The sequence below is a fragment of the Suricata suricatta genome, chromosome 2 (assembly GCF_006229205.1).
Source record: "Suricata suricatta isolate VVHF042 chromosome 2, meerkat_22Aug2017_6uvM2_HiC, whole genome shotgun sequence".
Lineage (NCBI taxonomy): Eukaryota > Metazoa > Chordata > Mammalia > Carnivora > Herpestidae > Suricata > Suricata suricatta.
The window spans coordinates 6,115,906-6,128,446 of record NC_043701.1 but is presented as its reverse complement, the minus strand read 5'-3'; the positions used below and the strand labels follow the sequence as shown (position 1 = coordinate 6,128,446).

Below are 12,541 nucleotides of genomic sequence, written 5' to 3'. Positions count from 1 at the left end.
GCTTCGCGGGCCTCGTCTCAGCCCAAGCCCCTCCCGGATCCCGGGCCCTAGGTAAGCCGGGGAGGGGGCGCCGCGGCCCCACTTCGCCGACGCGGCCGCCGGGGCTGGGGGCTGGGGGGCGCCTTCCCCAGCCCGTCCCCGCCCATCGGGCGGCCCCGGGGTCTCCCTCCCTGGCTAGCAGCCCCCTCCGGGTGCCTAGCGCCCAAAACACGCCTGGGGAAGTACAGTGTACCGGACGGCGGCTCGGGTCCAGCACTCGCTCTGTGCCAGGGACTGCCCTTAAACAGTCTTCTAGAAGCTTTGGCTTGCGGAACAAGCTTGTGAGGTGGGTGCTGCTGTCCCTGTTGTGTAGATGAAAAGCCCGGGGCTCCCTAGTGCGGGATCGGAGCGAGCGGTGGTGTGGGTAGCAGCCAGGATTTCAGCCCACGTCCCCTGGCTCCCGACCTCGTGCTGTCTGGTCCGTTAAGGAAAGCAGCCTCGCAGAGAACAGCAGCGGGCTCTCCTGGTGTGGAATTTAAAACAGACCTCATCTTCTGTCGCTTTTGCATAACGTGATATCTAACGACGCACAGTTATTACTTAAAACGTCTCGCTTAGGGTTTGCAGGTAGCCAAATTCGCTCGTGGGTCAAAACCTCAAAATATATAGTAGTTTGCTCTACTCTTCCTTCCTCCCATTCTTTTCCGCAGCACCTTTCTGTCTCCCCGCAGGTGAGTGGGGGGAGAGGGGGATGCGGAGCCCAGGACTTAAGGGCCCAGCAGGTGCCTTGAAATGTCCTGGGGTCTGGGATGGATAGACAGCGCAGACGCTAAGACAAGTGGGGGCTGGTGGGTGGGATTGGGCAGTGAAACCTCAGTGAAGGTGCGGGTGTCCCCCTTAGTTAGGGGATTCTCAGGGCAGGCTGAGCTCTGGGGTGAGGCTGGTGCCGAGAAATTGAGAAGTGGCTCCTTTCCTTCTGGGCACGCACATGGGGACAGGGCTGCTAAGAGCAGTTAGAAGAAAGCCCCCTGCTCCTTGCAGCTGGCACAGACGTCCGTGCCCAGGCACCTCCCAGCTCAGGCTCGGCCAGCAGGCTGCTGCCTTCGGAGACCTATGGCTTCCCCTGGGGGATGTGTAGGCTTCTGCGCATAAGCTGCCTCAGTTCCTTCCCCCAGCTGCACTCAAGGGCTTGCCTGGCCCCACAACCATCCTTCTTTGCTCTCAGAGAAAACAGATTCCTTCTCACCTCCAAAGATAAACCCGCTCACTGCCTGTGCCCTGCATCTCTTTCCCAAAGAAAGTTCCACTGTCACTGCTTTTCTCCTGCATCTATTGATTCTTTCCTCTCTTCCCAGTGCGCCCCTTTCTCTGTTTGGAGATGGAGCCAAGCCTTTTATTTCCGGTCCCAGAGCGTGGCCCTCTCCCCACCCCACCTCTGACACGGCAGGCACCTGTGTCCCCCAGGTCTTACCGCACTGCCACGTCTTTGTCTTCTGCCTTCTTCTCTCTGCCTGGAGAGTCTTCTCTTGGCTTCCCTAATCTGGCTTTAGTTCCTTCTGTGTCTGTCTTTCCCTGTCAGCCATCTTGGAAGTCCCCTACCCCTCTGGCCTCTCTACAGCGGCCTAATTGCCTGACCCATCACTCTCTTCTCCCTCCGGCCCTTTTTCTTAGTGTCCTCGGAGAGTTTCACACAGATCTGTACCTTTAGCTCAGACCCGACCCTGTATCTGTCACATGTCCTTCTCAAGATTTGGTGCAGAAGAACCTCGAATCAGTATATCCAAAAGTGACCTGCGTTAGTCAGCAGAATCAGGAGGGAGTCCCCTCTCTGTCCCTCGGTTCTCCTCTGCATGTGCCTCCGGAAGAGCTGTCCAGACTGTCCCCTCGGCCCCAGTGCCTCTGCCACTACCTGATCCGGCCCTCCTCGCCCGCTCCTGCGTGCATGCCTGCCTCACGCAGCCCCGCTGTGGGGCTCCTGATGCTGCCCGGTGTGTAGCCGAGGGCCTCTGTCATGCAGTTGTCCTCAAATGTGCACTTGTCACCCCTCAGGAGAAATGTCACAAGTAACTTCTTTTTTTCTTTAATGTTTGTTTAATTTTGAGAGAGAGAGAGAGAGACAGAGCAGGAATTGGGGAGGGGCAGAGAGAGAGGGAGACACAGAATCCGAAGCAGGCTCCAGACTCCAAGCTGTCAGCACAGAGCCTGACACGGGGCTCGAACCCACAAACTGCGAGATCATGACCTGAGCCGGAGTCAGGTAGTGTCAGGAACTGGAGTTTTGGAATGATTTTCCTTTCAAATTTTGCATCTTAGATGCCCTTCGATTCCAGTTGGTCATCCCCGTGTGCTTTGGTGGAAGAGAAAGCGGTGTGTTAGTCGACAATCACGCCTGTGCAGGGTCCCAGCCATACCCCCGGAGTCCGTCGGGAGTTAAGGATCCTGAGGCAATAGCCGAAGGTAAGCGGCCCCTCACAAGAAGGAGTCTAAAGCCCGGTGTCATAGAATCAGTTTATCCGAGGTGAGCCCAAGGCTCGACCTCCACGGCGCAGACCCCACTTGCCATGGTCTGGTGCCGTGAGCCCACTTCCGGGTTGTCTTCTTGTCCTAAGGCCCTGGGTGCCCACCGGCTGCTTCCTCTCCTGTATTTGCATCTTGAGGGCACAGGGCTGGCTTATAGCAGGTGTCCGATGAATTCTCATTTGGGTGGTCGAGTGCATCGACCAAAACAGATGTCCTGAGGGGACAAGGCAAATTGGTGAACAGAACGGGATCAGCACGAGCCAGGCCGCAGTCCTAACACACAGGTTTTTTTCCTTTTCTGGGCTGTCACCAGTGGGGGCAGGTCTGCCGTGGGCCTGGTCGAGTGGCTTGGTCTGAGCCCTCAGCGGTGATGAAGAGCCAATTCTGGAGGCCTGTGGCGCCTCTGGCCACTGACCCTCATGTCCCGGCTCAGGCTCCCCAATCCTTCAGTCACGAAACAAGAGCTGAGGTGAGCCCAGTCCGGTTCTGACATCACAGAGTGCTGCTCCTGGGACCAGGACGGTGTCTCCTGGTTCATGGGCGCCTTCGTCCAGCCCGTTCATGACGCCTCTCCTGTGGGGGTCACACATTCGGGGTGGCGGCAGCAGCTGGGCTTGGGGTGATGCCTCTAATCCTTCTGAGGTTTTCCCAGCTGGGAGGGGCTCAGTGCCACGTCACCCCCCTCTCTGGAGCTGCCTTAGTGGGCTTGTCACCTGCAAAGACAGTCTTGCTCTCCCTGGTGATTCTGGTTTTCTTTCTCCCCCCGCCCCCACCACGTGCACATGCAAGAGAGTGGGGGGGAGAGGATGGACACTGGTGGCAGGGGAAGGGGCAAAGGGAGAGAGAGAGAATCTTAGGCAAGCTCTGCTCCCAGCGTGGAGCCCGCCTGGTGATTCTTTTTAACATTTAACATCACTCAGCGTCAGAACGTGCTGGTTTGAAATCTTCTGTTCAAGCCGTATCTCGTGCTGGCGCGAGGGGACTCGAAGCCCACTTGCTGCCCGCTGTGTGCGGTGTGCTGTTGGTCACCTTCTCTGAGTCCTCCCTCGTCTGGAGAGATGCATTCTCGCACTGGGCTTTTCCTTTCCTTCCCTTCCCTTCCCGTGTCCCTCCCTTCTGACTTCTTGGTGTCTCTTTTCCTGTGTGCCTGGGTCTGAACACGGCCTGATCTCTAGGAGAAGGAACATGGACAAGGGAGGTCAAGGTCGTGCCTACGCTTGAGCGTCTGGGTGGATGGTGAGTGGGAGCTGGAAAGAGAGTTTTGAGCCGGAGAGAGGCTAACCCTGTCTGTCTGCGTGTAAGCGCAGCCCCCGTCGGGGAGGGTGTGTGAAATGAGAAAGGGGACCTGGGCGCGAACCCCAGGAAACAGCAGGAAGAAACAGGCTGAGGAAGAGGGACCGGAACAGAGACCGCAGGGGAGGTGCAGGTGGAGGCGTGGCATCCCAGGGCCGTGGAAGCATGGCGTTCCTGATGAAGGACGTGGGCCGGCCCCCGCGGGTTGCAGAGAGGTCCATTGGAGGCGGTGCCAAGGGGGACGCTGGTGGCCTTGGCAAGAAGGGTGTCAGGGAGCAGTGGGGGCTGGAGCCAGAGCGGCTTCGAGGGAGTGGACGTGAGGAAGTGCGCATGCGTCACTGGCATCGGGCTACCCTGTTCTGGGCTCCTGTCCTGTGTCCCTGACTCGGGTTGACTTCTAGGGAAGGAATTTCAAAAGATCTAAGCAAGGCCTCTGGCAGCCTCGCTGCCCAGTACCCGACATCGTGACCTGTTTCTGGTGCCCTGCTGGGTGACGGGCACAGCCCAGGTGCCCGGGATGCAGAGACATGGGCTCCACGCCTCCTGGCCTGAGCTGACGGCACCTGGCGCCTGCGCGTCTTCCAGGGAGACCTGCTTGACTTCTTGGCCAGGTTGGCCCCCGCCTTGGGGACTCACAGCTGCAAGCGGCGCCCCTTCTTTCCTGCACCTCCTTGTTGTGCAGGTCAGTCTCTTACGGCTGTCTCTCCAGCCAAGCTGGGGGCCACGTGCACACAGGGGCCTTGCCAATGTTCTACATGCTCCGCAACGAGGCAAAATCGCCACGTGCCTGCTGGGTTCTCAGTAAACATTGGAAGGAAAAAGAACAAACTCGGCTAGTTTGGCTCGTCTAACGTCGGGAGGGCCGTGGGGATTCCGGTTGAGGCTGTTCCATTCGGTCTGGAGGGGTGGATGTCCGCCTTCACCAAGGAGGTTTCGGTCTTGAGAGTTTTGTCCTGGGGCTGATTTCCTGGGGTGTCCCTGCTTTCATCGCCGTCTGCTCGCCTCTCTCCCCTCCGGCCTTCCCCGCCTCGTCCCCACCGTTGAGTAGGGCAGCTGAGAGCCGTTCTTTTCATCTTGCTTTGCAGCCCGGGCCCATCTTCTCATTTCCTCACGTTCCCAAGCATGTTGGACGTAGAACAAGGCGGGAAGCCCCCCAAGAGACAGACATCTCCAGGATCAGTGGGGCAGGGGCTGGCTGTGTGCACCGACTCCTCCGTGACCAGACCCGGGAGCCCAGCTGCGTCCCTGGCTTCTCCTCGCTCCAAGTTTAAAACCAGGGCCACCAACACCTCTCACGGACTTGGCTGGAGTGCTGGGGTGCGCCTGCTGGAGACCAAGGTCAAACTTGAGTTTGTAGATATAGAAGAGAGAGCTGACAGTGGCCACAGCGAGATCGAACTGTCTGCCTCCCAGGAGGGGAGTGAGAGGGATCTGCCCCTACGGAGGAAGAGACCTCACCCCCTTCCCAGTCCCTCGTCCGTCCCCGCACCTGACCGAGTTTTCCTGGAGGCGCAGGAGGAAGACACCCTCGGCCTATGTGTCCACCGTGAGGCGAGCAAAGCCTGCTCCCTGGGAAGGCCCGGTCTGCACCCAGCTGCCTCCTGTGGAAAGCACCAGGCCAGCCCTGGGCGGAGTAAGCCGAAGGGAAACTCTGGCCTCTATAGCCTCAAATGTGTGCCTGGGCGGGAGCCCCCTGGGCAGCCCGAGAAGAAGGTGCCCAAGCAGAAGGCGCATGGGCAGAGGGAGGAGGGGGAGCCGGCAGGAAAGAAGTCAAGGGCCCCAGTGCTCAGCTCCGGCCGGTCCCCCTCGACCCCAGCGCCGCTCCATGCAGCCAGTCCGGACTGGCCAGAGGTGGGCCAGCCCGGCGAGAACGAGAAGGCAAAGCACGCCGACCTCCTCATCGCCCATCTGGCCAGAGAGGTGCGCCGCCTCAAGAAGTGGAAGAAGAGACACTTGCTTACGGCCGTCGGGGACAAGTCGCCGCTGGGGAGCCTCCAGAAGCCACCAGGCCTGAAGAAGCTGGTCAGAACGCTCAAAGCAGAGACCAAGGGCTGGGCGTGTCCTGGGCAGCCCCCCGGGCCCCCGGACCCCACGGTTCACAAGGCCTCGTCTGATCTCAGACGATTCTTTACCATTGACTGCAAGAACGTGTGCCGCGTCACCTGCACTCTGTGTCACGCCATCATCAGGCAGGGCACATTTAAGGGGCACTTCCAAACCTCAGGCCTGGTCTGTCACTTGGTGAGTAAGCACGGACTCGAGGGAGAGAGGAGGCCAACTGCAGCCAGCCCGGGGGAAAAGGAGGGAGGGGCCCGGGGGAAAAAGCACAAGGGCCCGCCTGCCCGGATCGCCGGCCTTGCCCCCGGGGGGCCGCTGTCACCGAGACACCGTGCAGAAGCCTCCTCCCCGGTGGACGGTGGCAGGCAGCTGGCCGCCGGCGGGCCTGAGCAGTGGTCACCTGCTCCGCCGCTCTCGCCCCCCTCCTGCCAGGATGAACCTGCCACCTGCCCGCTGGTGGTCAGGGAGGGCCAGGGCGGTGTGTCTGCCCCCAGCCAGCCCCGGACACAGGCCTGGACCCGCAGCATCGCCGAGCTGCTCTGCAGCCTCGCGTTGCCACTGTCCTTCATTTCGTCGCCACCTTTCAAAAGGTTCATGGCCCAGGTCGACCCTTGCTACCACGTGCCGCCTCCTGCCTTCTTTTCCGGTAGAGCCCTGCCCCTGCTCCGTGAGGCGATCGACGAGCAGGTGTGTCGGGAGATGCGGCGGGCCAAGGGCAGCTGCGTCCACCTCACGGTGTCCACCGCCGCCCGGGACTCGGAGGTGGACTACGTGGCTGTCACCGCCCACTGGGGAGCAGGACAGCTGGACAGCCAGCGGGAGGCGTCGGGGGGCCTGAGGAGGCAGGCTGTACTGTGGGTTCGAGGCCTGCCCGAGGGGAGCTCTCCGGACGAGCGGCAGCAGGAGCTGCGGGAGCAGGTGGGCCTGTGGCTAAGCCGCAGCTCCCTGCAGCCCGGCTTCCTGGTGTCGGGCGGCTGCCTCAGCCTGGAGCCGGCAGTGAGGGTGGAGGGCTACACCCAGCTGCCCTGCTTCGCCCACCGCCTCGACTCCCTGGTCGGGAGCTTTCTGCGCCACCATCAAAGCGTCCAGCTCATCCTGGGGACGGTCCGGGCCATCTGCGGCCACTTCCAGGGCTCCGCGGAGGCGCGGCAGCTGCTGGGCCAGCTGCAGCAGCAGTGCGGCCTCCCGGCCCGGCAGCCCTTCTGGGAGCTCTCGGAGCACTGGGCGTCCGCCTGCCGCCTGCTGGAGTGGCTGGTGGAGCAGCAGCAGCCGCTGCAGGAGTACGAGCGGAAGCACCAGCTGGGCAAGGCCGGCGCCGCCCTGTCGGCCACGTTCTGGAGCCTGACACGCAGTCTGGTCACGCTCCTGCAGCCCTTCTGGGTGGCGGTCCGGGAGGCGAGCGCTGCGCGGGCCTCCCTTAGCCAGGTGCTGCCGCAGCTCCGCTACCTGCATATCTTCCTGGAGCAGGCGAGCAGGCACTTCGAGGAGCAGGGCGGCGGGGAGGCGGGGGCGGCCATCCGGCTGGCCAGGGGCCTGGCCCTGCAGCTCTCCGCAGACTGCCAGCTCGAGGAGCTCTTCCACCACAAGGAGCTGGTGCTGGCGACCCTCCTGGACCCCCGCTTCAAGGGCAAGATCGAGTCCATCCTGCCCGCAGGGGCCGACATTGACCACTGGAAGCAGGTGCTCGTGTACAAGGTGAAGGAGATCATGGTGTCTGATGGCCCCCTGCCTCCCTCGCCCTCGATGCACAGCCCCAGGCCGAGGGGCCGAGGGGCCAGGGGCCAAGGGGCCGAGGGCCGGGGCCAGAAAGGGCCCGGGTGGGGAGGCGGCGGCCCGAGGGCTCTGCTGCTGGGCCAGAGCCGGCAGAGCTTGCTGGAGCAGCTGGAAAGCGCGGGGCTGCTGGCGTCCGAGAGAAGCGGAGCCTCGCTCTCCACCGAGAGTCACCTGGCCAGCGTCATGGTCAAGAAGTACCTGCGTGAGAACGAGACCGTCGGCGCCCAGGAGGACCCGCTGGCTTACTGGGAGAGGAGGCAGGAGGTCTGGCCGGCTCTGGCGAGACTGGCCACGGGCTACCTATCCTGCCCCCCCACGGCGGCCTTCTCCGGAAGTGTCTGCGCCTCCCTGGGCAGCCCCGCCCTTGAGGAGCACAGCGCCCCTCTCCCAGTGGGGACCGTTGAGCACCTCCTCTTCTTGAAGAGCAACCTGGAGAACTTCCCCGACTACCCCGCCCCTGCCCTCATCTTCCCAGGGGGAGACCCGGCCGAGGGGGTGCAGAACAGCGAGGTGGACCTCGTCTGACGCCCCGAAAGTCTGCCTTCGGGAAGTGTGTCCGGCATCAGAGGGGAGGGCATGATGCCACTCCCCCCACCCCGGAAGCAGGACCCAGCGTATCAGACCCACCGGCGCTGGCCTGCACAGTGTCCTCTGAGGACAGGGAGCGAGTGCACCAGGCCGGGAGCTGGTGGCATTGGGGGAGGAAAAAAGGAAAGGGGAGGCAGGAGGCTTTGAGGCAGGCCTGTCCCCCTCACACACGACGCAGGCTTGGCCCTCGTGAGGTGCTGGGGGCCCAGGAAAGGAGGCTCGGAGGGGAAGGTAGGTAGCAGGGGTGAGGCAAAGCGCTCAGGGTCTGACTTGCACTCGGGCCCTGGCCGTGTTGTGCGCCCGGGAGGCCCGTCCCCTTGCCCCCCTCACCTCCCTTGATCGGGTCGGCAGTCACGGGTCACCATGCCGCATTCACTGTGGGAGATTTGGGAGTTGCTGGGAATGGAAGGAAGTGGGACCTGTCGCTCAGCCTCTGCTAATACGCAGCCGGATGTCCTCCTCCTTTACCTGGGGCTCGTACCCTCCGTCCCGTTGAGTGGGCTGCACTTTCATTCTAACACTGTAATTACTGCATCTTCGTTCTTAAATAAAGCTTCGTAAACACGTTCAGTGGTCGGAGAAGCGTGATTTAAAGTCCAGCCTCCAAATGGCTTAGGTCACATCCCCTGCCCAACCCCCTCTCCCCAGCTCTTTTAGGCTCCTCTGCGATGGGCGGTGAGGCCTGTCTGGTGGAGGGCCCCAACTACTCAAGATCAAGTGCAGTGGGTGGTAAGGTCGGAATGGCCCTGGGCGGCTCCCCGCTGCCCTTAAAGCGCATGTGTGGTTTGGGCTCAGAGGGCGTCCCACGCCCCCCCCCAAATTCTGACTCAGCGTGGGGGGCAGAGAATGTGAGGAGCCCTGGGGGCTGGGCCTGGCTCTCTGGGGTTGCCAGGCAGGCGAGGAGGGTGTGTGTGTGCGGGGGGGAAGGTGAGAGAAGCTGGCTGGTCCCAAGCAGTGGCCCTTGGTAGTAGGGGGGAGGGCAGTTTTATCCCTCAGGACATTTGGCAATGTTTGGGGACATTCGCCTGTTACGGCTTGTTGGCAGGGCTGCTCCTGTCCTGTCGGCAGCGGCCTGGAACGCTGCTTCCGCCATGGCAGATTCACCCAGCCTCGGATGGCAGTTGTGCTGACAAAAAGGACCCTGATCTCCACTGGGGAGGGGAGGGGATGGGCCGGAGGAAGGGTCTCCGGGGTCACTGAGGCAGCCACGTGACTGTCCACTTGCGGGGCACTGTGTTAACCATTTCCCCCTTGGCTGTAGCTGTGGCCTGCCTCAGCGGGCTCCTGGGCATCATTTTCCAGCCCACTTGCTAGGTAGGTAAACAGGCTCAGCAGCGGCGATTGGGAACGGGGGAAGGTGGCCCTCCCGCAGGAGAGACGAGTGTCTGCTGTGCCTTGGTCGCGGTCCCATCCGTGTGACCAAGTCCTGTCCACAGACACGTGTTGGACCAGGATGGGAGGACCCGGCTCCGGATGTTCTGGGAGGAACGTCGCAGCAGGGGGCAGGGTACCCTTGTGTTAGTGGGGTTGCACGGTGGGAGGGCGGGCACTCGGTTGGGCCCAGATCTGCCTGCTTGAGGCGTGTGGATCTCAGGGAGGAGGGACCGTGGGCAGAGCAGGGGCCTGAGCGCTGGCGAGTCAGGGTTTTGCCTCAGCGACTGTGCAGTACTGTCACCGCCGTGGGCGTGGGGCCCTGAGCCGGAGGACCGCACATCTCCTGCCAGGCAGGACCTCAGGACCAAAAGTCCCAATTTCCAGTGAATGTGCTCTTTGCTCCTGTTCCCCTTCTGCAAAAAGCGCTCCTCCCAGCTGTAACGTGGGGAGCACATGCAGTTCCTTCCCTTCCCTCCACCTGGTCCTCCATCCTTTCCCTCCACGGTGCCCATCTCCGTCTGGACGGTCGCTGAGCTGGTTCCTCAGGGCTTGGTCCCTGACCGACGTGGTCGGGCTGCGAGCTGGCCACCTCCTGGCACTGCTCCACCCAGTGCCGCCTGTCTGAGTCCAGTGGCCGTTTGAACACCGTGTCGGTCACTGGGTCCTTGCATGCCTCCGTCTGGCTGCTCGTCAGTGCCCTCCATCCAGCCTCATAAATGTTGGTGGTCAGCCTGTGACTGCTTCCTTTCACTGTGCGCCAGGGGCTCCTGGCCACGTCCACCCCCAGAGTAGTGTGTGGCTGGGAGGCTGTGCGTAATCCTGGGCTGAGGCTGCAGATAGTGAGAACTCTGTGGCTCCCGGAAGTCTGGCCCATGAGCCACGTGTGCCCACCGGGCACCCTGGCAGCTAACGCAGGGGTCCCTTCGGCCTCGAGCTTCGGCTGCCTCCCAGGCCCGATGCACATGGTCACCTCCAGCTGGATGTCTTCCCCACCCCCAGGCTGTCCCATGTGCCCCACAGTCGGGGGAGGGAGCCTCTGCAGCCGGTGACGTGGCCGGACACTTGGAAGCTGGTCTAGACTCTTCCGTGCTCACTGCCCTCCGGGAAGCCTGTCTCTCCAGTGCTTTTATGGCAGTTCTGCACCTAGTGCCCCTCTCGTACCCCTCACCCCCACGGTGACAGGTTTACGTGGGTGCAAAGTTGAATGTGTCCCTCGCTGCTTACAAGCCCCAGCAGTTCCCACCAGACCTCTTAGTGGACGCCTTGAATCGCTTTTGGAAAGGAATGAAGTGGAGACGGGGTGTTTCGGACTAGAGGGAGCTAGGTAGAGCCGTGGGGGAGGTGGGTCTGTTGCTCACAGCCTCCCCAGCTCCCCGTGGGGGTGTGGGAGGAGCCCTGCGCCTGGTTTCCTTGGAGAGGGCACTAAAAAGCCGTGTGGATTGTGTAAACGCAGACTTGGGACTCGTCAGCACCCTGGGCCCAGGTTCTATAAACAGCAGGACTGAATGGCCCCATGGTTCTCCGCGGGCGTCGCCCTGCCTGGCCTGGGCCCGGCCAGAGTCTGCAGGGTTGGGAGGCTGCCACTGGAACAGAGCTCCCTTCTTGTTTTCTCTCTGCTCAAACCTTGACCCCGCTATGTCCGGCATTGCGGCATTCCCCCCAGGCCCCTCCCTCCTGCTCCATGGCCTCGCACTGGCACCGGCGCCTATGCTGTCCCACGGCCATTGCTATCGGGAAGGCCCTCCCTCCCCTGCCTTTCCGGGACCCGGGATGAGTTCTTCCCATCCAGGTCCTTCCCTCCGGGATGGCCTCTTTGCCTGGCCTTCTCCCTGCTTGCGTTCTTTGGAAATGACGTCATGCTTGCGGTGGGACCATGCTGTCTGGCACAGAGGGATGGACGCCCGTCCGCCGATGCTTGAGGAAAGAGCGGGGTTGGTGGGCAGTGGGGCGGACGGTGGAGAGCAGTGCCTCAGGACTGGCAGCGCTGCGCCTGCTCGCGGGGCCTTCACTGTCCCTTCCTGCCCTTGACCTCAGTCCCCTCGTCTTGGACTGAGAGCTGAGCCTTCAGGCCCCACAGCTGCGGCCAGAGGCTACAAGTTGGCCCATGCAATCTGGAGACCATTCTGAATACGTGGCTAATGTTAGAAAAACACATCGAGTCAGTTTTTAAAAAATATAGAGAAGTATGGGGGCGGTGCACCTGAGTGGCTCAGTCGGCTGAGTGTCCGGCTCAGGTCATGATCTCGTAGTTTGTGGGTTCGAGCCCCGCATCGGGCTCACTGCTATCAGCCTATCAGGGCAGGGCCCACTTTGGATCTTATGTCCCTCACTCTCTGCCCTCCCCCATTTGCATGCTCTCTCAAAAAATGAATAAACATTAAAAAAAATAAAAATAAAACATTGAGTCAAGACCATTTGTGAGAGAACAGAGCGAGGCCCATCTCGCCATCATTTGGGTCTGCATATGGAAGCAAAGAAAAAAGATTGTTGATCGTGGCGACCTATAATCTATTCAAAAACTAATCAAAATGCTTAAAAAGAAACACGTCAGGATTCATAAAGATAGATCCCGAGAGGTTGCCCAGAAAGGCAAGTTTAGAGATTGTGCCTCCTGGTGGTGCAGAGTCGGAAAGTGGGAAGATTCTGTGTTCCGTCCATTGTGGCCGTAACTGCCGGAGGCTCGTCAGGGCCGCCCCGCTTAGGTGGGGGCCTGGGCGTGGGCCACCTCCCTGGGTGGGGGGGGGGCGCTCTGTGGCCTCAGGTCTGGCGGGGCCAGCCGGGTTCCTGCCTCGGTGGTCCAGGCTGGGCGGTACTTGGTGCCCACTGTGGGCTCGGTGCTCAGGAGATGCCTGCTTACTGTTCGCTTGTCTCCCCTCAGGAGCCTTCGGCCCTTGAGCAGGGGTGCCGGAAACAGGCCCCCCAACCGGCCCGGGGGGCCCTCGGTGGCCTCTTTCTC

General features: G+C 61.8%; 1 protein-coding gene across 6 annotated transcripts; it reads left to right on the top strand.

The window, feature by feature from the left end:
- ZBED6CL (ZBED6 C-terminal like) lies at positions 1-8,781 on the top strand. Of its 6 annotated transcripts, XM_029921662.1 has the most exons (6): positions 1-51; positions 2,293-2,436; positions 2,813-2,968; positions 3,675-3,735; positions 4,194-4,474; positions 4,878-8,781. In XM_029921662.1, the coding sequence occupies exon 6, from the start codon at positions 4,915-4,917 to the stop codon at positions 8,146-8,148; it is 3,234 nt and encodes a 1,077-aa protein (XP_029777522.1). In that variant the 5' UTR covers positions 1-51; positions 2,293-2,436; positions 2,813-2,968; positions 3,675-3,735; positions 4,194-4,474; positions 4,878-4,914; the 3' UTR covers positions 8,149-8,781. The 6 variants fall into 6 exon arrangements, with proteins under 6 accessions (XP_029777522.1, XP_029777547.1, XP_029777527.1 ...); XM_029921687.1 differs by lacking the exon at positions 2,813-2,968; XM_029921667.1 differs by having other exon boundaries at positions 3,675-4,474.
- Positions 8,782-12,541: the final 3,760 nt, after the last annotated feature.

Coding starts and splice junctions, on each gene's coding strand:
- ZBED6CL (XM_029921646.1), top strand. CDS start 2,919: ATGTCCCGGCTCAGGCTCCCCAATCCTTCAGTCACGAAACAAGAGCTG. Junction 2,969..4,877: donor GTCACGAAACAAGAGCTGAG/GTGAGCCCAGTC, acceptor CTTGCTTTGCAG/CCCGGGCCCATCTTCTCATT.